This window comes from Scyliorhinus torazame, chromosome 21 (assembly GCF_047496885.1).
Source record: "Scyliorhinus torazame isolate Kashiwa2021f chromosome 21, sScyTor2.1, whole genome shotgun sequence".
In the NCBI taxonomy this organism is placed as follows: Eukaryota; Metazoa; Chordata; class Chondrichthyes; order Carcharhiniformes; family Scyliorhinidae; genus Scyliorhinus; species Scyliorhinus torazame.
The window spans coordinates 117,149,423-117,170,734 of NC_092727.1; the positions used below are offsets into that span (position 1 = coordinate 117,149,423).

At 43.5% G+C, this 21,312-nt stretch overlaps 1 protein-coding gene across 1 annotated transcript; it reads right to left on the minus strand.

Annotated features, from left to right (window-relative positions):
• Positions 1-92: 92 nt before the first annotated feature.
• On the minus strand, positions 93-20,916 carry LOC140398072 (protein CASC3-like). Its single transcript, XM_072486281.1, has 10 exons — positions 20,896-20,916; positions 16,731-16,912; positions 13,508-13,684; positions 9,555-10,261; positions 8,345-8,406; positions 7,054-7,255; positions 6,338-6,436; positions 5,766-5,971; positions 3,263-3,425; positions 93-2,067 (listed from the first exon to the last, which is right to left on the minus strand). Exons 1-10 carry the CDS (start codon positions 20,914-20,916, stop codon positions 2,054-2,056), a joined length of 1,833 nt encoding a protein of 610 aa, XP_072342382.1. The 3' UTR covers positions 93-2,053.
• Between the last annotated feature and the right edge of the window lie 396 nt (positions 20,917-21,312).

Consider the following 21,312-nt stretch of genomic DNA (forward strand, 5'->3'; position numbering starts at 1 on the left):
GGGGGTGGGAGCAGGGGTGGGGGATTGGCAGCATTTATTAAAACAAAACAAAGCTGGGAATACAAGCACAAAATTGACCCATGAAACCTGACTATGGTAAAACAAGTATCAGTGCAAGAACTTTTTTTCCCACACTTTATTAAACCGTGTCCACCAAATGGCAACAAAAATATTGATTACAAATCTCCATTTCTAAGAAGATTAAAAACTAGCCATCACAGTGTTCTGGGGTCTAGATTAGTCACACAACTGATATGTGAAATTTACAAATACAATCTTTTTAAGGCAAAAAATACTAAAAAAAAATTAATTACATTTAAATGCAACATTTTGAAAGTGTTTACACTCTGCAATATTTGACATATTTCTTTTAAACTAGAAAATGTCTGTTATAAAGGAATAATTACACACTTATTAGTCAGCCTTTAACATATAAACAACCTGTCTTAAAGCAGTCTAACAGGTACAGGCTAGACAGACCCCAGGGGTAGCAGACACATTAATCCAGGTTAACAGCATCAATGTTCAGGTCTGTAAACAACAAAGAAACAAACAGGCCTGTGGCCTGGTATATGTGGTGATACAATACCAATTTTATCCTCTGCAGCCCTCTTGGGAAGCAATGGCATGTAGCAGAATGGATAATGTAACACTACAATTCACTACTCATAATCCCCAATTGCTCACTAAACTCACATCAATAATTTTTACAGTCTTGACCTTAAAAAGCAGGTTGAAAAATTGTTGCCCAATGAAACGTTGAACACCTGGACCTGGCTTGCCTTTCTCTGCAATGTTACTTCTGCTCGCGTTTCTATTTACTGTATCAATGGTCACATTGCCACAAACCAACAAATCAAGGATATCCCCAAGTAAAGTGCTCTTATACAGCATTAATGCTTAATATGGTTGCGTTGGTGCACAAGAGATGCAATCACATGGTCATGTCGGCTCTATCCTATACAGCGAATGCGGAATGCATTATTTATAGAACAGATCAAGATTTCAGGTTGGTATAGTAATTACAATTGGGATAAAAAGCCATCCATCCCCCATTAGCGGCAGATGGTATTAAACCGAAACACAATCCGATTTGAAGTAGCATAAGCCAACTGCACGTCAACTTGCACCCACCTCACATTCTCCCGCATGAGAAAGCGTTTCTTTCAAACGTTAACACAACGCAATAGAAAATCTAATTCAATGGAGGCAACAGGATTTTGATTACCAATTACTTTTCAAAGCAAAAGGATGACTGACCGAGGTACACTTGTAAAAAGATGGCAGGGTTACCTTGGCTCCTGACTTGGGTGGAGGGGAGGAATTTATTTAAAAAAATAAAGAACAGGATTACGCAAAACAAAGCTTTTACCAAATTAATACTCTACACACAGGAGCACCTTAAAAGCCAGGCTGAAACCTAGGCTGTATGCACATTGTTTATGGCTACATCTTTCCCCTCTCCCTGTTAAAGACAAAATCAGTTAACTGTTTGACCATGCACTGGGCTGAAGACATTTTTGGATCATATATTGATAAGTGTGTATTATGAGATACAGAAAGTCAAGACCAGAGCAGGCTGACCCACAAATCAGTCAATATTAATCAACATCAAGGTTCAGTGGTTAGGAGATTATTGCTGTACTTTTTTTTGGAACTAAGTCACACTTGATCACACAGGACTCGTATTCAAAATCAGGCCCTTGTGGAATCGACTGCTGGTTTACTGCAATGTTACCATTCACACCATTAATGGAAAGCGGCACCAAGAACCTATACTCATAAACAGGTGCAAGAAAAGTGCCAAGGAGTCAGATGTGCTCATTGCTCTGCTTTGTCAAGGACCGGCATGTCCTGCAGCCAGAGTTAAATGACGGCCGTGAACATTAGCAACGTCAGCAACACTGCCGAGCCAGTAGGACGCCCATCAATGCCAACAGAGGACTCTGATTAGCAGTCAAATTCTGTCCACTTCTACATGGATTATTTTCCTTTCAAATTCATAGAGAAAGACTTCTCCCATCGTTAAGCTTCATTCCTTTCTTTCAGCTTTTCACTTCGGCTGTCCTGAAAAATAAATTGGAAAACTTCAAATCTCAACGAACTGGAATCACAAATTATTTTATAAAAGTTAAATAAATGCCACAATGGTATTTTTTATTAAATTTTAATGAAAGGCATTTGATTACTTTAAACATGAATATTCTGGTGTAATACAGTTAACCTCACGATCTTTGGGTTAGGGAGAAACAAAATCATCTTGAGCTTCTGATGCTGTTCACTGTCCAGTGACCTTTACTGGAAACAACATGTGCATCTCAGGTTAGGATATGTGAACTAGATTGTGTTGTCCTCCACAGTGAATCTGCCTGGCAAAGGCCACTGTTAAGGTTCATAATTGAAGAACGGCTACTTTGGTGAGCTACCTAAGAGAGCTTCAGTCATCTGTGGGGCTATATTTCAATAACTATCAACACATTTGGGATAGCTTACATGGCAAGTGTTTGATATCCGATTTTCCACCCAAGTTATCAGGAACTACAGCAAGAGTTAACCAGGCTCCTTGTCACGTGAAAGGAACAGTGGAGGATGAAGGAAAGCAGGTTACTCACTGCGAGGGCATGAGAGAAAAACTTCATGCCTGAAGTTCACATGCAGGCACATGGGTAACCTGGCCAAATTTCCTACTTTTCAATCCACACAAAGGACAAGCAGAGTGTCCTCACTGGCTGGTATTAAAAGGACAACGGGAGAACTTCCGAGACAATATATCTCAGTACCATATCAAATGGTGCATTGATACATTGAGTCATAAGGAAGCCTTGCTGGAGCTGTGCCTTAAAATATACTGCCACTTAAACTCTTAGTACATAAATCCTTTAAGAAAAACACAAAATCGTTAGCATACATTATAAATGATAGAGATATGTAAACTAAGTGAAAGAGAGAGACAGAAGAGAGGGTTGGAGAAAGAGATGGAGGGAGAGGGACAGTGGAAGAGAAAGAAAAGACTAACCACCTAGTTGAAGAACAGTACAGGTAGCTTGGGAGGGCACAGCAGAGGGAACAAAATGAAAAGTGAAAGAATGAATCCTTGGCAGGAGTGGGGGGAGCAATTGATGAAGAGAACTTAAAAGGAAACATTCTAAGGAGAGAGAGAGAAACATTAACATTAGACATCAGTAGAGATTAGTGATACATGGATTATACAATTTATCTTTACATCAACATGGTATTTTGCAGCTTCAGATGGGTGTTGTACCTAAGCTGCACGGAAACCAGATGACGGATGTATCAAGTACCTCAGGTGGCGGTGGTTTAACAGTAACAGGCTGCGATTGTCTCCGTGGAGGTGATGGTTTAGGCAGGACCTGTTGCTGTACAGTGTTGTAGTACGTGACTCCACCAAAGACCTGAGACTGGGCCTGACCACACATAACAAATAGTTAATATTTCTGTAATTCCTTATTTCGAATGTCAAACAGGATGTGCAACAAACATGAAATATTTTCTGCGGTGCTTTCCTCAGTGGGTTACCATTTTTGTGGTGGGTGAATTAATGCATAATCACAGTTTACAAAGTACAATAAAATCTTCAAATGCGGAGAACAAATAAATACAAAGGCAACTTTGGTTAGTATAATGAATTGCACCAACTAAGCTACTTTTTCACAAGCAGGAAGTGTGTGCAGAAGATGAGAAAGCTTTGGTGACCTAATTTTTACTGTTGTGGTACAGACAAATTAGGAGTAGGCCCTTGAACCTGCTCCGTCATTTATGGCTGATTTTGATTCGGGCCTGATCTCCTTTCCTTTCTACCCTCTATACCCTATGACACCCTTATCAATTAAGAATTTAAAAAATATTTAATGATTATAATATGACTTATTGGTCTCTGGAGAAGAGAGTACCACATACTCTCAACCCTCAGAGAAAAGAATTCTCCTAAATCTCAAAACAATCTCCGAATCTCGGTTTTTAAGCGCCTAGGATGAATTCCATTAGGAGCAAAGAAGAGCAAAGACAAAGAAAAGTACTGCATAGGAACAGGCCCTTCGGCCCTCCAGCCTGTGCCGACCATGCTGCCCGTCTAAACTAAAATCTTCTACACTTCCGAGGTCCGTATCCCTCTATTCCCATCCTATTCATGTATTTGTCAAGATGCCCTTTCAATGTCACTATCATCCCTGCTTCCACCACCTCCTCCGGCAGTGAGTTCCAGGCACCCACTACCCTGTGTAAAAACACTTGCCTCGTACATCTCCACTAAACCTTGCCTCTCGCACCTTAAACCTATGCCCCCTAGTAATTGACCCCTCTACCCTGGGAAAAAGCCCCTGACTATCCACTCTGTCTATGCCCCTCAACCTCCGTCATTCCAGTGAGAGCAAACCAAATTTATTCAACTGCTCCTCATAGCTAATGCCCTCCATACCAGGCAACATCCTGGTAAATCTCTTCTGCACCCTCTCTAAAGCCTCCACATCCTTCTGGTAGTGTGGCGACCAGAATTGAACACTATACTCCAAGTGTGGCCTAACTAAGGTTCAATACAGCTGCAACATGACTTGCCAATTCTTATACTCAATGCCCCGGCCAATGAAGGCAAGCATGCCGTATGCCTTTTTGACTACCTTCTCCACCTGTGTTGCCCCTTTCAGTGACCAGTGGACCTGCACACCTAGATCTCTCCGACTGTCAAAACTCTTGAGGGTTCTACCATTCACTGTATATTCCCTACCTTCCAAAATGCATTACCTCACATTCAGATTAAACTCCATCTGCCATCTCTCCGCCCATCTAAATCCTGCTGTACCTGGGAACTTGTCCGCCTTTAATTCTAATAATTTTCTCAGTACCCTTTTCCCCAGTGATTGTAATTGTTTTTAGTACCCCTTCCCTTTCACCTTTTGATGCATACTTATTTCTGGGATGTTATTTGTATCCTCAACAGTGAAAAAAAATGCAAAATGTCTGTTCAATTGATTTGCCATTTCCTATATTCCATTATTAATTCCCCAGGCTCACCCTGTAGAGGACCGACATTCATCTTACATACTCTTTGCCTTTTTAAATACATGTAGAAACTCTTGCTACCGATAGCTTTCCCACACACTCTCTCCCTCATTCTTTCCTGTTTTTTATATTCTGTCCAATCTTCTAACCTGCCACTAATCTTGGCGGAACGCAACTTCTTTTCTTTCAATTAGACACCTTTTGTAACTTCTTCAGTTAACCACGGATGGTGCCTCCTTCCCCTAGAATCCTTCTTTCTCACTGGAATGTATCTTCGCAGAGTGTTACAAAATATCTCCTTAAAAGTCAGCCACTGCATCTCTATTGACTTCTGCTGCAATCCAATTTCCCACGTGGGAGAGTAAATGTATTTTGAGGCATTAGTCCAGTTTTTAAAAAAACATTTGCATTTGTACAGCCCCATCTTAACAGGATGCCACAAAACGGATTTAATCCAGTGATTTTCTTTTTTGATGTGCAGTCACTTAAGAATAGTGGTAACTGTGCCATTTACTTACAATCCAGAGTCTGATTTGCTCTCCACCCTCTTGAAGATACTTAAGTTTGCAGTAAAATTGCAGTCAATGCTTAAAATGAAGGTAGTAAATATATTTTTTAAGTTGCTGTTGTTCCAAATGCGTATTCAGATTTTTGCCCCCATGGTAAAACTTTCCACATTGATAAATCTAAGGATATGTTCTGATCTATAAACTCCTACGTACCAACCGTTTCCCTGCCGGCACCCTCACCTGTGTGGTTGGATAAATGTGAGGTGGGAGGGCCCCAGTTGTGTATGGATAACTGGGATTTCCATAGTTCATCATTCCTGGCGTGAAGAAGGGAGGGGGCAGCACCTGAGGAGGGGGTGGTTGTCCAGTTGGCATTTGGACTTGTGGAGCGTAGAGACCAGGGTTGGTTAGGTGGCCAGGCGACTGATGGTGATTAAAACCTGGAACTGATAACAATTGGCAGTTAGCCAGAGGAATAAACTGACGGTAATTCACAAAGACTCCAAGGAATGATCCATAAACATGGTTACAAAAATAAAGCTATGGGATGGGATGCCATGAGAAGTTTTTTTTTTTTAAACACAAAGAGCAATAACAAATTAACAGATACAAAGATCCAAAAGAAAGATTTTTAGAAATTGCTAAATGAAGAAAATATTCGGCTGTTAATGGCGAGACACTTTAAATAGTCAAACGTGAATCCAACCAGATAGTCTATCTTGATGAGTCTTCAATTGAGATTTTCTTTTTCCCTACCAAGTGCATCTGAATGCTAGTCAATCTCTCATTCTTGTTTCAAAAGAGTAATGTACCTGGGTGAGGAAGGTGTATATCTGGCTGGACAATCATGCCTTGGGGTGGTAGAGGAGTTGGACTTTCATTGTGGGTATATATTGGTCCTTGAAATTGTACTGCAAACAAAATCCACAGTTTAGATTATGCAGACAGGTCACAGCACTGCGAGCAGGGCACTGAAAAACTGCTTAAAAGGCACTTACTCATTCACAATAAATTACTATACGGATACTTTTTCCAGAAATATTGCATTAACTTAACATATCAATCCTTCAGAATGCTCTTTTCATGTTCACGGCTAGTTAAACAATAATCGTGAGCAAAATAATCATCTTCAACTTATTTTACTGAATATCTCCCAAGAAAACTCTGCAAATGGTTCCGTTTATACTGACTGCCCTTCAGTTCCTCTGCTGCTTGATGTATTATGAATCATTGCGAAACACACAATCTTTTTTCGGAAGATTTCTTTTTAAATCCATTAGCAAAGTACTCTCGGACTAACTGCAAATCTTACATCTTTCTGTAATATTAGGTTCGAGGAGAAATCCATCTAAAAACTGGATTTTTATTGCTCCCATGTTATTGCGAGTCAAATTATGAAGTCCGAAAGAAATCTTACTAGAATAATCTCAGTTGGTATTTTGTCATCCCAACATTCTAAACTAATATTAAACTGGGTTTCCCATTTGTAGGCCAGGTCATAGACAAAATTAGAAAGAAATCCTTTTACGTGGATCGTAATAATGTCCTTCCATGAGGCTGATGTGCATTGGTGCAGGGGCTGGAGCTGGTGCTGGTCCCAGGGCTGGTGCCGGTGCAGGTGGAGGGGGAGGAGGAGGAGGAGGAGGAGGTGGTGGTGGTGGTGGAGGTGCCTCAGGGACTGGCCGCTGCCGTTGAGATGAGTAACGCTTTGCCCGTCTTCCTTGGTTACCCTGTAACACATTCAACCATTTTAAGTCAAATACAAGGAATTCAACAGTGGGTGTGTAAGCTGCATTGCCGTACTCCATCAAACAAATCATGGCGCCACTTCCTCACTTTTTCCACTCGTAACAATCTGTTTTTTCCCTTTCCCAATACCATCCTCTCAGAAACACTACGTTATTCATTACGAATATCACCTTGCTTATTTAGCTGCTAGCACACCTTGGTCTTACAAGTGCTTTGGTGCTTTTCTAAAATAGTAATGCTTCAAACAATTACACATAGCAGCAATGATTAAATATCTCTCAAGTCATGGGGCCTAGGTTAAAATTATATGTCTACAGTTTATTAAATTGCCACATCTTGTACTTTTACTTACTCGTTCACAGGATGTGGGCCAGCCCTTGAGAAGGTGGTGAGCTGCCTTCTTGAATCGTTGCAGTCCATGTGGCGCAGGTTTTTTAAAATTCTGCCACGGGGTGTGGGTGTTGCTGGCAAAGCCAGCATTTGTTGCACATCCCTAATTGCCCTTGAACGGAGGGCTGTTCAGAGTCAACCACAATGCTGTGGAGTTGGAGTCACATGTGGGCCAGACCAAGTAAGGATGGCGGTTTTCCTTCTCCAAAGGGCATTACTGAAGCAGATGGGATTTTACAACAATAGATGATAATCAAGGTCACCTAGATTCCAGATTTAAGTTCCACCAGCTGCCATGGTGGGATTTGAACTCATCTCCCCAGAGCAATTGCCTCCAGATTACTAGTCCAGCCATATTACCACTTCACCGTCATGTCCCACAGGTAGACCCACAGTGTTATTAGGGAGGGAGATGCAGGATTTTGATCCACCTAGAATACTTCTAAAGATTTTATCTGCCACCTGATCCACCAACAATCGCTGCTCATATAAATGTCAGTCTGTCATTTTTAAAAAAACTTCAGCAACTAGCTTCCAGGAAAACGTGTTTGAAAAATAATACAGGTCGAATACCAACAGTCATAATGATTTTATACATAGCCATTCAACCATCGTGTCACAACTGAATTACTTACAGTCTAAAAATTACACTAATTGAAGGCAAATTCTGCTCAGCTTACCATTTCTTCCACCCGGGTATACTGGGCAGGAGCAGCACCAATGTGTAATGAATTAGGAATTCCTGGAAGAAACACAGCCATCAATTCCTACCTATCATACGGTGCTGAATGACTATTTATCAATTAGTAATATTTTCAGCAGCATCATTTTACTTGAATGAACAGCATTTAAAGAAAGTGGTGTCACCATCAGCATTCTAGAAAAATAACAGAACTTGGAACTAATAATTCGAGAGACCAGTTGCCAATTGCACTTTCTCTCCCTGTGCTCACTTTCAATAAGCTTTGAATTCTTGCTGCACTGGCACAATTTTGGCAAAATTACACTATTCTGGTGTCGATAGCAGGGTTTAAAATCACTATATCCCACAAGATCTGGTGGAGTGAGCATTTCCCCAACATAACAATAAAAAAAATTATATATCCTGGCTGCTGCTTCAGATCACATTCTCTAAATCAGATGACCTGTGGGAACTAAAGGAGGCTTTTCCATATTTATTTAAAATATTGTGTTTAAGTGCCTATCCTTAAATACACTATAACAAACATTTTTCCATGCTAACCAAGGCAGGTGTCAGACTAATGGAGGTGGCTTTTGCTTTCATTCCTTAGCAAGAACAAAACTGATCTATGATCACTTGAGCGTTGAGTCATTTTGCTCTCACCCTATGCTTTAAAGAGCCTCTACATCCCTTAATATAGCACTATTCCTCAACATGGGACAGTGGATGCTCCCCTGTTGATGAGTACTTGATCGCTTGTTGGTAATGTTAACATTTATCATATTGCCTTGCTGTGCACAAATTAGCATCTGCGGCTCCTATATTGCAACAGTGAGAGCACTTCAAAGGCTGTAAAGGATCTCAGGATGCCCCAAGGGTGTTTTTGAAGACAGTGTATGGAGAAGGATTTTGAAGAGGGGGTAAGAGCTGGGAAATGGTAAAGCACTCAGAAGATGAAACCATGCCAGGGGAGTGAGGCGATGGGACCTGGACGAAAGAGTCAACCCAAAATCCTGGCCATTATATCATTATATGGGACATCCATAATTTTCCCACCTTCAAAAAAAAAAAATCACGCCTCAAGAATAAGCAGTTTTTAAAAAAAGTGTTAACTCCTCTCCCTTATGAAGAACACTCATGATTGTAACGTTATGATGCTGGTGCAAGCTATTCCAGAATGGTCAAGTGGAAAATCGAGCAAAACTTACCGCGGAGTTCTCGTGGTTGCACATACTGCGGTGGATTACTCGGTGTCCAGTCTTTCCCTGATAAATTAATCTGGGTCATCTCACTCTCTAGCCCAGTCAGATTGGAGTCTACAAGTGGAGTCTCCCAGGATCCAGCCTTTGGTACAGGCGGAGGGACAGACTGAACAGGAATCTGCTGAGCTGGAGCCACCAAACCTGGTACAGAACCGTCCTCCGCTGCCAGTGGCTTTCCTACCTCCGTGACCTTGTTCCTGGTCCTACGAATACGAGAATAGGATTTCTTTTCTATCATCTTTTCCTGTACCTGTGGCACAGTCTCAGCAGGGAGAGACTGATTTTGTAGGGGGGCATCCTCTCGTACCACACCATTGTTCTTCACTGACCGTACGTTGTCTGTCACGATCACACTCTCCCTCAAATGACTCTGTTCAACATTCTTCACATCCACTTTACTTTCGCTGGTAGGTAACTCTTCTGAAGAGTGATAATTTTGTGAATTATTTACTTCAGCCTGTTTCATGTTATTACGGTCTTCATCATAAGCATCATTTCTGGAGTAACTCTTTGCTGGAGATCTCCGCTCAGGGCCTCCCATTCTTCGGTTAAAAGTTCTTGCAGAAGGAACACTACTGCCAAGTTTTCGCATGTAAGGCCTTGGTGGTGGTTCATCCATCCAGTCAGGGTCTCGATTTGGAGGACTTCTAAATCTTTTAAAAAGAAACAGAATTGTATATCGATGGTTCAAGGTGACAACAAGTTAATGTTTAAGACAAGGATGCCCACTGTCCCCGCTGCTGTGCGCTCTAGCGATCGAACCATTAGCAATTGCTCTCAGAGCAGCAAAAAGCTGGAGGGGGATCCAAAGGGGCGGCAGAGAGCACAGAGTCTCACTCTATGCAGGTGACCTGCTCCTCTACATTTCGGATCCACAGAGCAGCATGTACGGAATCATCGCACTCCTGAAAGAGTTTGGCGCCTTCTCGGGCTACAAACTCAACATGAGCAAAAGCGAGATCTTCCTGGTGCACCCTTAAGGAGGGGGGGGGGGCAGCACTAACGGGACTGCTGTTTAAACAAGCCCGACACAAATTCCGCTACGTGGGGATCCAAATAGCCCATGACTGGAAAGAGATCCACAAATGGAACCTCACCACTCTGACAGAGGAAGTAAAAAAGGACCTGCAAAGATGGAACACACTCCCACTCTCCCTCGCGTGGAGAGTCCAGACAATCAAAATGAACATGCTGTCCAGAAAACTCTTCCTACTTAGATCCATCCCGATCTACATCCCCAAAATGTCGGACAAAGCTCCCATCTGCAACAACCATCGGTTTGCACCAGCGCTGACTGACGGCACCTTTAAAAAGTGGGGACAGGACGGAGGGACAGTGACAGTCAGGGACCTATACACGGAAGGCAGGGTCACAACAATGGACAAACTGACAGAGAAATTCCAGCTAGCCAGGGGGAACGAGCTATGGTACCTGCAACTCAAAATCTTCCTACGAAAGAAGACAAGGATGTATCCACAACCGCCACGACAGACATTACTGGAAGAGTTACTGGACGCCAGCACCCTAGATAAAGGGAACTGTAGCGACATGTGTGACCGACTGGTAGAAAGGGCCGACACCATACTGGACGCAACAAGAAAGAAATGGGAGGAGGATCTGGGGACTGAAATAGGGTGGGGACTCTGAAGCGAAGCACTGCATAGGGTCAACTCCACCTCCACATGCGCAAGGCTCAGCCTGACGCAATTAAAAGTGGTACATGGAGCCCACTTAACAAGAACTCACATGAGTAGGTTCTTCCCGGAGGTGGAGGATAGATGTGAACAGTGCCAAGGAGGCCCGGCCAAACATGCCGACATGTTCTGGTCTTGCCCCAGACTTGCAAGGTACACGACAGCCTTCTTCGAGGCAATGTCCAATGTGGTGGGGATGAGGGTGGAGCCATGCCCGAAAGTGGCGGTCTTCGGGGTATCAGACCAGCCAGATCTATTCCTGGGGAGGAGGGCGGATGCCCTTGCCTTTGCCTCCCTGATCGCCCGCCGTAGAATCCTGTTCGGCTGGTGGTCAGCAGCACCACCCAAAGCTGCAGACTGGCTGTCCGACCTCTCAGAATCTCTCCAAATGGAGAAAATCAAATTTGTCGTCCGAGGGTCAGACGACGGCTTCCACAGAACGTGGGAGCCATTCACCCAATTGCTCCGGGACCTGTTCGTGGCCAACGAACAAGCAGAAGAATAGCCAGGTAGCCAAGAATCAGGGGAAAGTAGCCGAGGCTGGGAGGGATGGATAGACCGGGGGGGGGTTGCAGCTAAGCCTAAGTGAAATGAAAGGCGAACCACAGGAGAAGGGGAGGGGTAGAAGAGGGAGGAGACAGGGAACAATAGAGGGGAACCAGTGAGGTGGGGGCCAAGGGAATGACAGCCGGGAGGAGGGCACGGGAAACAATAACAAACTTGGCATCTACAGGAGCAGAGAACAAGGAAAATCCGGGCAAAAGACAGGACGAACGGCTGAAGCGGAGGTGATCACAAGAAGACAACGGCAGCGAAAACTGTCCAGTAGAAGCAAGCGACAACGACAACACCAACACCAGATCCATTAGTGTATTGCCCTCTGCAGTTGTTCTGTATTTGTTTCCCCAGCGCCCAAATGTATGTGCACCCACCCAGTTCCCCCCCCCCCCACAAAGATGCCTACTTATGTGCTAAAAACAATACTGCCAATTGTACAGAGCTGCTGTTGTCGAGCTAGCACATAATACCCTACCAGTTATTTTATTCTAACTTTTTTGTTGTTGTTGTTTGTTTTGATTTTTGTGCATGTTCCCTTCTCTTCTAACGTATTCTATTTTGTGTACTTAACGGTAAATATACTTTATTCAAAAACCCAACAAAAAACATTTATTAAAAAAAAAGTTAATGTTTATATGTACGCTACTACCAATTGAAGGCAGGCTTGTTCTCCCCAATCCACACTGGTCACTGATGAAGAAAAAACATCCAAGTGTTTATATCTATAATGATAAAGCCTTGGATATGTGTAGCATGCAAGGGTCATACTTGCTTCTGTTCACGCCACTTTTGACATGTTGAGGACTGCCTCTTGCCTCTACTTGCTTCTTACTCAGTCTCCTTTCTTGGGCTCCAAGGTAGGCGGTGCAGTTGGTTACTTATCCATGAGAAATTCTCAGTCCATCCCCAACAAAGATGAAAAACTGGGCACCCAGCTGAAGATTTTGCTGTCTTGGAGATCTGCATTCCCAAGCAATTTCTATTCTCAAATTCTTCTAAACCAGAAATTATCCTCTGCCTTCTGCTGATTTGCACTTCCATCGTTCGCCTGTTTCTGCATCCGAGGCAGACGGGATTTCTCAGCTGCCTCAGAATCAGCAACCTGCCCATCTCCCCATTACCAGCTTTCAGACATTCGGGAATCCACCACCCAGTGTTGCCAGGATGTGGGAATTGCTTCTCACAACATTGCCCCAGCCCAGGAACAAATGCTGACGGACTCCAATGCTTCTTTCTGATGCTACCAAAGCCCAGGTATCTCACCTCATCAGAGACCGAGTCCAGGAACTCCCAAAAGTCACCCCAGCCAAACCAGTTTCTCTCAAACTTACTAAACAAGAGATCTCCCACCCATAATTGCAGTACTTTCAAGCCATCCAAAGCCTCTATGAACTTCACATTGATGCAACCCCCAACAACCCATCCCATATTATAGTTTCAGGCTGAGAAAGGAGGGATAGGGCTAGAAGAGTAAGGGGGAGGCAATAAGAGAATGGCAGTTGAGGGGAGAAGAAAGTATATTTGTAAATGTCCATTAATTAAAACCGATGCACTTTGAGAAAAAGAAATGTGAGGGATTAAAGTTGCACAGTACTTTTCATTCCATCAATGCACTGAAAACTCAATGATTCCTGAAATGTTTCAAACCTTGGCTTTCTTATCCTTCGCGGCCTTATTTCATCAGGATTTCGGTCTGATCGAATGTCATAACCATACAGGGAAATAAGTTCATCTCGGGACTTAGGTCCTTGTTCATCTTCTTGGAACTTATCATGCACCCATCGCCCTTCATCTTTCCAAAGCTTCCGCTGGCGGACTTTGGGTCTGTAAACAGGAGAATAAAGCTCAACACTGACCACTTCAGAACCAATCAAGGTTTTCACAACCACATCAGTTAATATCGAACCACAAACAGACCAGCATGAATAAACATTGAAAACACACAGATCTTTTGTACATCATGATCTGCACCCGTGGAATGAACACACTACAGGATTCAATCTTAAATTTCACAGCTGTGGCAGGCATTTCTGGCTATCAAATAGTGAACTAAATGCAATATGTGGGAAAAACACAGGGTCACTACTGCCAAAATTAAAAGCAAATGTTTTCAACTACGCGAAGTGCACAGAGGCAACCCACTGCCATAAGCTTGGGTCTGCTTTGGAATGTAAATAACAGTGGATCTATTAGGCCTTGTGCCAACCTTAAAGTATCAAAGAGAGAGAGGCGGGGGAAAGAGAGAGAGAGAGAGAGAGAGAGAGAGAGAGAGAGAGAGAGAGAGACGTGTCTGGTTTTCTATTTTGTTTCTGCACTTTTCTTATTAAAATGTAGTCACTGGCACAATAAATGATACTGTCGGTGCAAATATCTGCACTTGCTGTGTGCAGCTTGATTTATTGAAATGTGCCAATTTTGCAATTAAAAGTATGCGTGATAAATCAATTACCCTGGATAATAGCCATGTCATGTTTGAGCAGCATGTGGGACAGTGGTTAGCACTGCTGCCTCACAGCTCCAGGGACCCAGGTTCAATTCCGGACTCGGGTGGCTGTCTGTGTGGAGTTTGCACATTCGCCCCGTGTCTGTGTGGGTGTTCCGGTTTCTTCCCACAGTCCTCCCAATATTATTATGACTGATTTGATCGTCCTCAACTCCACTTGCCTGTTTTATCCCCATAGCCCTAGATTCCTTTACTGATTGAAAATCTTTCTATCTCAGTCTTGCACATACTTAACGACCCAGTCTCGACAGCTCTCTGCGGTAAATAATTCCCCAGATTCACTATTCTCCAAGAACTAATTCTCCTCACCTCCCAATTCTCCTTATCTCAGTCTTAAATGAGGGCAGCACGGTGGGACAGTGGGTTAGCCCTGATGCCTCATGGCGCCGAGGTCCCAGGTTCAATCCCGGCTCTGGGTCACTGTCTGTGTGGAGTTTGCACATTCTCCCCGTGTTTGCGTAGGTTTCGCCCCCACAACCCAAAGATGTGCAGGATAAGGTGGATTGACCATGCTAAATTGCCTCTTAATTGGAAAAAATGAATTGGGTATTCTAAATTTGTAAAGAAAAGAAAAAAATCTTAGTCTTAAATGGGCAACCTCTTTCTCTGAGATTAAGCCCTCTGGTCCTAGACTCTCCCACAAGGGGAAACAACCTCTCAGCATCTACCCTGTCAAGCAACCTGAGAATCCTATATGTCTATATTTTTATGAATAGATACAAGAAAATACTTTAAAAATTAAAACTAAAACTTGTGGCTCAGTGAGTAGCACTAACATGTGCATTAGTTTTAAGGTGCTGAGAGACATCTGTTGGTGTGGTCATCAATTAACTAATATTACAGGGCTTGGATAATTGTTTATGTTGCCATCTAAATATATGTCAACCAGAATTTAGAATATTCCTTCATGCCCATCATTCCCGAGCACTGAAATGGCCCAAGTCATAAATTACATATTCTAACTGTAACATTGGTACATTTTTCTTCTTCATGACCTCTCTGCAGCCTTTGACATGGCCAACTATATCATCCTCCTCTGGTAACTAGCCTGTGGTTTACACTTCATTGGAATTGCCATTGTTTTCTCCATTCTTCACTCGCAGAGCATCTTTCATCAATGGGTTTTCTTCCTGTCCATTACCTGTGGGACCTATTCTTGGCCCCTTTCTCATCTTTATACTGCCCACTGGCATCACCCAAAGGCATGGGGCTAGTTCTTCTATGCATTCCCTGACGATATTCAACTCAACCCTTCTGCGGCATGAAAGACCCCACTCTTCATTTGACATCTAGCATAGGATGAGCTCCAATTTCCTCCCAAAAACGGTGAAAAAAGCAACCCCATCGTCTATGGCTCCCATCACAAGCTGTTGAGCCATAACACAGGCTCCAGACCCATCCTCAAGCATCATATCAGTTTGAACCAGATTGTTTGCAAACTCATTGTTCTATTTAATTCCAGCTGAATTTCTGAACCCATATCCCCTTCATTATAGATTGTTGATGTGCAGCTTTGTGACTTCACCTATCTCCATCCAGTTGCTCCTGAAGCTCCCATTCATGCCATGGTCATCTCCAGAACCAGCTACAGAATTGTAATGCCCTCTTGGACGGCCTCCCATAGTCCATGCTCCACTAAACAGTAACTCTTCCAATACTTTGCTACCCAAATCAAGGCCCACACCAAATCCTGCTCAAACAATATGACTGTTCATGTTGACCTCCACTGGCTCATGGTCCACTAACCCCTCAATTTCAATTCTCATGTTTAATAATTCCTTGTAGAATTCCTTCATTAGCTTCCTCCCCTGCCCCACGCCCCCAGGACATGCTGTTCCTGGCCTCATGTATCCCTCCCTATACGTCGGCTCACCATTTGCAACAGGTCCCCAACTGCCCAACAATCCCCAAATTTCTCCTTAAAACCCATCTTTTGATTAAGCTTCTAGACTAAACAGCTAATATCTGCATCTTTTGTTTGGTGCTAATTATTAACCAATTATCCCTCTATAACCTTGGGAAGTTTTTTGTTAACCATAAGGTACTGTATAAATACATGCAGTCATTAGCTATTCTGCATATCAGGAATTTTATGGGAAATACCTTATTCAATATCAATTCTCTGTTTAGTATGTACTTACTGGAAGACGCATAGCTAAATTATTAAACTTGCCTTCTCCAAAAAGAGGCAAGAAGATCTTACAGTTTTAGTTACAGGGGGTAATGCACTCTCCTCATGAATGCCCCCTCTCCCAAAGTGATTTGGTTACCTGAACATTACCACAATAATTTAAGGTTCCTAATTTTTCCAGAACATGTAAAGCTCAGGCTTAAACTTCACAAGCAGGAACATTATCCATTACAAACCTCACTTCCTCGGGTTCAGTATGCCCTCGGAGATCATGTTCAAAGAAGAGTCCTTTCCGTGGGATGTAGGCAGGGTTTTTTCGATCCTCATCATCGTCCAATTGCCGCCTGTTCTTTTTACCTATTTTATTTTCAACAGGTTCTGTACTTTCCTGCACGAAAAAAGGAGAAAGGTAAAAGGACTTGACACGAAAGCAACAGGAATTAAGCAACTTTCAACTATACTGATTTTTAAAAGGCTATAACCGCAACCAGTTTCTGTAACTTGGCCAAATGGTGTCACTCTTGAGTATGCTGCCAGTGGACCCAAGGAAAGGGAATTCATTGAATGTTTACAGGAGGGCTTTTTGGAACAGCTTGTGATGGAGCCTACGAGGGAACAGGCCATTCTGGACTTAGTGTTATGTAATGAGCCAGACTTGATTAAAGATCTCAAAGTAAGGGAACACTTAGGAGGCAGTGATCATAATATGGTCGAATTCAATGTCCAATTTGAAAGAAAGAAGGTAGAATCAGATGTAAAGGTGTTACAGTTAAATAAAGGTAACTACAGGGGCATGAGGGAGCAACTGGTGAAATTCAACTGAGAGCAGAGCCTAGTGGGAAAGACAGTAGAACAGAAATGGCAGGAGTTTCTGGGAGTAATTGAGGACACAGTACGGAGGTTCATCCCAAAGAAAAGAAAAGTTATCAGAGGGGGGATTAGGCAGCCATGGCTGACAAAGGAAGTTAGGGAATGCATCAAAGCAAAAGAGAAAGCCTATAATGTGGCAAAAGAGTAGTGGGAAGTCAGAAGATTGGGAAGGCTACAAAAACAAACAGAGGATAACAAAGAGAGAAAGAAGGAAAGAGAGGATCAAATATGAAGGTAGGCTAGCCAGTAACATTAGGAATGATAGTAAAAGTTTCTTTAAATACATTAAAAACAAACGGGAGGCAAAAGTAGACAATGGGCCGCTCCAAAATGACGCTGGTAATCTGGTGATGGGAGACAAGGAAATAGCTGAGGAACTAAATAAGCACTTTGCGTCAGTCTTCACAGTAGAAGACATGAGTAATATCCCAACAATTCAGGAAAGTCAGGGGGCAGAGTTGAATATGGTAGCCATCACAAAGGAGAAAGTGCTAGAGAAACTAAGAGGTCTTAAAATTGATACTTCTCCAGGCCCAGATGGGCTATATCCTAGAGTTCTAAAGGAGATAGCTGAAGAAATAGTGGAGGCGTTAGTTATGATCTTTCAAAAGTCACTGGAGTCAGGGAAAGTCCCAGAAGATTGGAAAATCGCTGTTGTAACCCCCCTGTTCAAGAAGGGAACAAGGAAAAAGATGGAAAATTATAGGCCAATTAGTCTAACCTCGGTTGTTGGCAAGATTCTAGAATCCATTGTTTAGGATGAGATTTCTAAATTCTTGGAAGTGCAGGGTCGGATTAGGACAAGTCAGCATGGATTTAGTAAGGGGAGGTCGTGCCTGACAAACCTGTTAGAGTTCTTTGAAGAGATAACAAATAGGTTAGACCAAGGAGAGCCAATGGATGTTATCTATCTTGACTTCCAAAAGGCCTTTGATAAGGTGCCTCACGGGAGACTGCTGAGTAAAATAAGGGCCCATGGTATTCGAGGCAAGGTACTAACATGGACTGACGATTGGCTGTCAGGCAGAAGGCAGAGAGTTGAGATAAAAGGTTCATTTTCGGAATGGCAACCGGTGACGAGTGGTGTCCCGCAGGGTTCAGTATTGGGGCCACAGCTGTTCTCTTTATATATTAACGATCTAGATGACGGGACTGGGGGCATTCTGGCTAAATTTGCCGATGATACAAAGATAGGTGGAGGGGCAGGTAGTTTGGAGGAGGTGGGGAGGCTGCAGAAAGATTTAGACAGTTTAGGAGAGTGGTCCAAGAAATGGCTGATGAAATTCAACGTGGGCAAGTGCGAGGTCTTGCACTTTGGAAAAAAGAATAGAGGCATGGACTATTTTCTAAACGGTGACAAAATTCATAATGCTGAAGTGCAAAGGGACTTGGGAGTCCTAGTCCAGGATTCTCTAAAGGTAAACTTGCAGGTTGAGTCCGTAATTAAGAAAGCAAATGCAATGTTGTCATTTATCTCAAGAGGCTTGGAATATAAAGCCTCGATAGCCTTGTGGATAGCACAATTGCTTCACAGCTCCAGGGTCCCAGGTTCGATTCCAGCTTGGGTCACTGTCTGTGCGGAGTCTGCACATCCTCCCCGTGTGTGCGTGGGTTTCCTCCGGGTGCTCCGGTTTCCTTCCACAGTCCAAAGATGTGCAGGTTAGGTGGATTGGCCATAATAAATTGCCCTTAGTGTCCAAAATTGCCCTTAGTGTTGGGTAGGGTTACTGGGTTATGGGGATAGGGTGGTGGTGTTGACCTTGGGTAGGGTGCTCTTTCCAAGAGCCGGTGCAGACTCGATGGGCCGAATGGCCTCTTTCTGCACTGTAAATTCTATGAAAATAAATAAAAGCAGGGATGTACTTCTGAAGCTTTATAAAGCATTAGTTAGGCCCCATTTAGAATACTGTGAGCAATTTTGGGCCCCACACCTCAGGAAGGACATACTGGCACTGGAGCGGGTCCAGTGGAGATTCACACGGATGATCCCAGGAATGGTAGGCCTAACATACGATGAACGTCTGAGGATCCTGGGATTATATTCATTGGAGTTTAGGAGGTTGAGGGGAGATCTAATAGAAACTTACAAGATAATGAATGGCTTAGATAGGGTGGACGTAGGGAAGTTGTTTCCATTAGCAGGGGAGACTAGGACCCGGGGGCACAGCCTTAGAATAAAAGGGAGTCACTTTAGAACAGAGATGAGGAGAAATTTCTTCAGCCAGAGAGTGGTGGGTCTGTGGAATTCATTGCCACAGAGGGCGGTGGAGGCCGGGACGTTGAGTGTCTTTAAGACAGAAGTTGATAAATTCTTGATTTCTCAAGGAAGCAAGGGCTATGGAGAGAGAGCGGGTAAATGGAGTTGAAATCAGCCATGATTGAATGGTGGAGTGGACTCGATGGGCCGAATGGCCTTACTTCCACTCCTATGTCTTATGGACTTTTATTGGCCCCAATGTATTCTTAAAAATCTCATTAAAATTCCTTCTTTCCTGAAGCCATTGATCTCTTGTTGCAGATAATAGTCCCACAGATAGCTTACACTTTGTGTAAAGTTTGACAATGTGTACCCGCTGGCTACGCTAACGCAAGCGTCATAGTCCAGCCTAATGCTGTCCCTAGTGTGATGCTCTTTCACAAATACACTTCCACCAGCAGTCAATGGATACAGATGAAAAGCAGGATGCCTGGCCAATTTTCTCCTCAACTCAGAGGCTCTTGAGCTCAATTGTAGCACTCTACGTGAGCTTAGTACAGCCCGGCACTGTACCTGGGGTCTTCCTGAACCTATTGAGAAAGAATTTATCCCAGAATCTTGGCCGACATTACTCGCTCAAAGCCACCAAAAATGGATTAACTGGAAAAATGTCCTCTGCATTTGCCTGCATAGCAAGTCATGATAGTGCAAAATAATGCCCTAGCTGTGAAGTAGTTTGAGATGTTTCTAAGAAAATTGATGAAGTGCTGTAACAATGTAAGGTTAATTTTTTTTTAAAAACGCATTTTATTCAAACTTGTATCAAAGTAGGTTACAGCAAATAAACACCCCGGGAAACATTCTTCCCAACAATCAACTATACAGTTTGTACAGATTTTTCTCCTTTTTCACCCCCCCCCCCCCCGACGAACAGCTCCTGAAACGCGGTCACAAACATCCCCCACCTTTTCTCAAACTCCCCTGCTGAAGCCCCTTAACTCATACTTTATCTTCTCTAACCGCAGGAAGTCATACAGATCACCCAATCATGCTGCTACCCCCGGTGGCGATGCCAACCGCCTCTCCAGCAAAATTTGTCACCGTGCAATCAGAGCGGCGAAGGCCAAGACATCGGCCTTCCTCCTCTCCATGAGCTCCGGCTTCTCTGAAACCCCAAATATCGCCACCAAAGGGTCCGGGTCCACTGCCTCCTCCACTTTCCTGGCTAAGACCGCGAACACTCCCACCCAGAATCTTCCCAATTTTTCACAACCCCAAAACATTTGCGCATGATTCGCTGTCCCCTGCCCAAATCTCTCACCCACTTCTGTTACCCCCTGAAAGAACCCACTCATTCTCGCCCGAGTCATATGCACCCTGTGCATCACCTTAAACTGTATCAGGCTCATCCTTGCACAAGAGGTCCCGTTTAGCCTTCGCAGTGCCTCACTCCATACTCCCCAATTAACCTCCATTCCCAACTCTGCTTCCCATTTCTCCTTGATCTTCACCACCCGCTCGCCTCCCTGCTCCCCCAGCCAATATCCCCAATTCTTCCCTCCCCTTCAACATCCGGAAACAACAGTCGCTCCAGCAGGGTGTATCCCGGCAATCTAGGGAACCCCTTCCAGACCTTTCATGCAAAGTCCCTAACCTGTAGATACCTGAATTCACTACCCCTTGGCAGCTCCACCCTCTCCCTTAGCTCCTCCAGACTGGCGAACCCTTTCTCCAAATACAAATCCCTCACC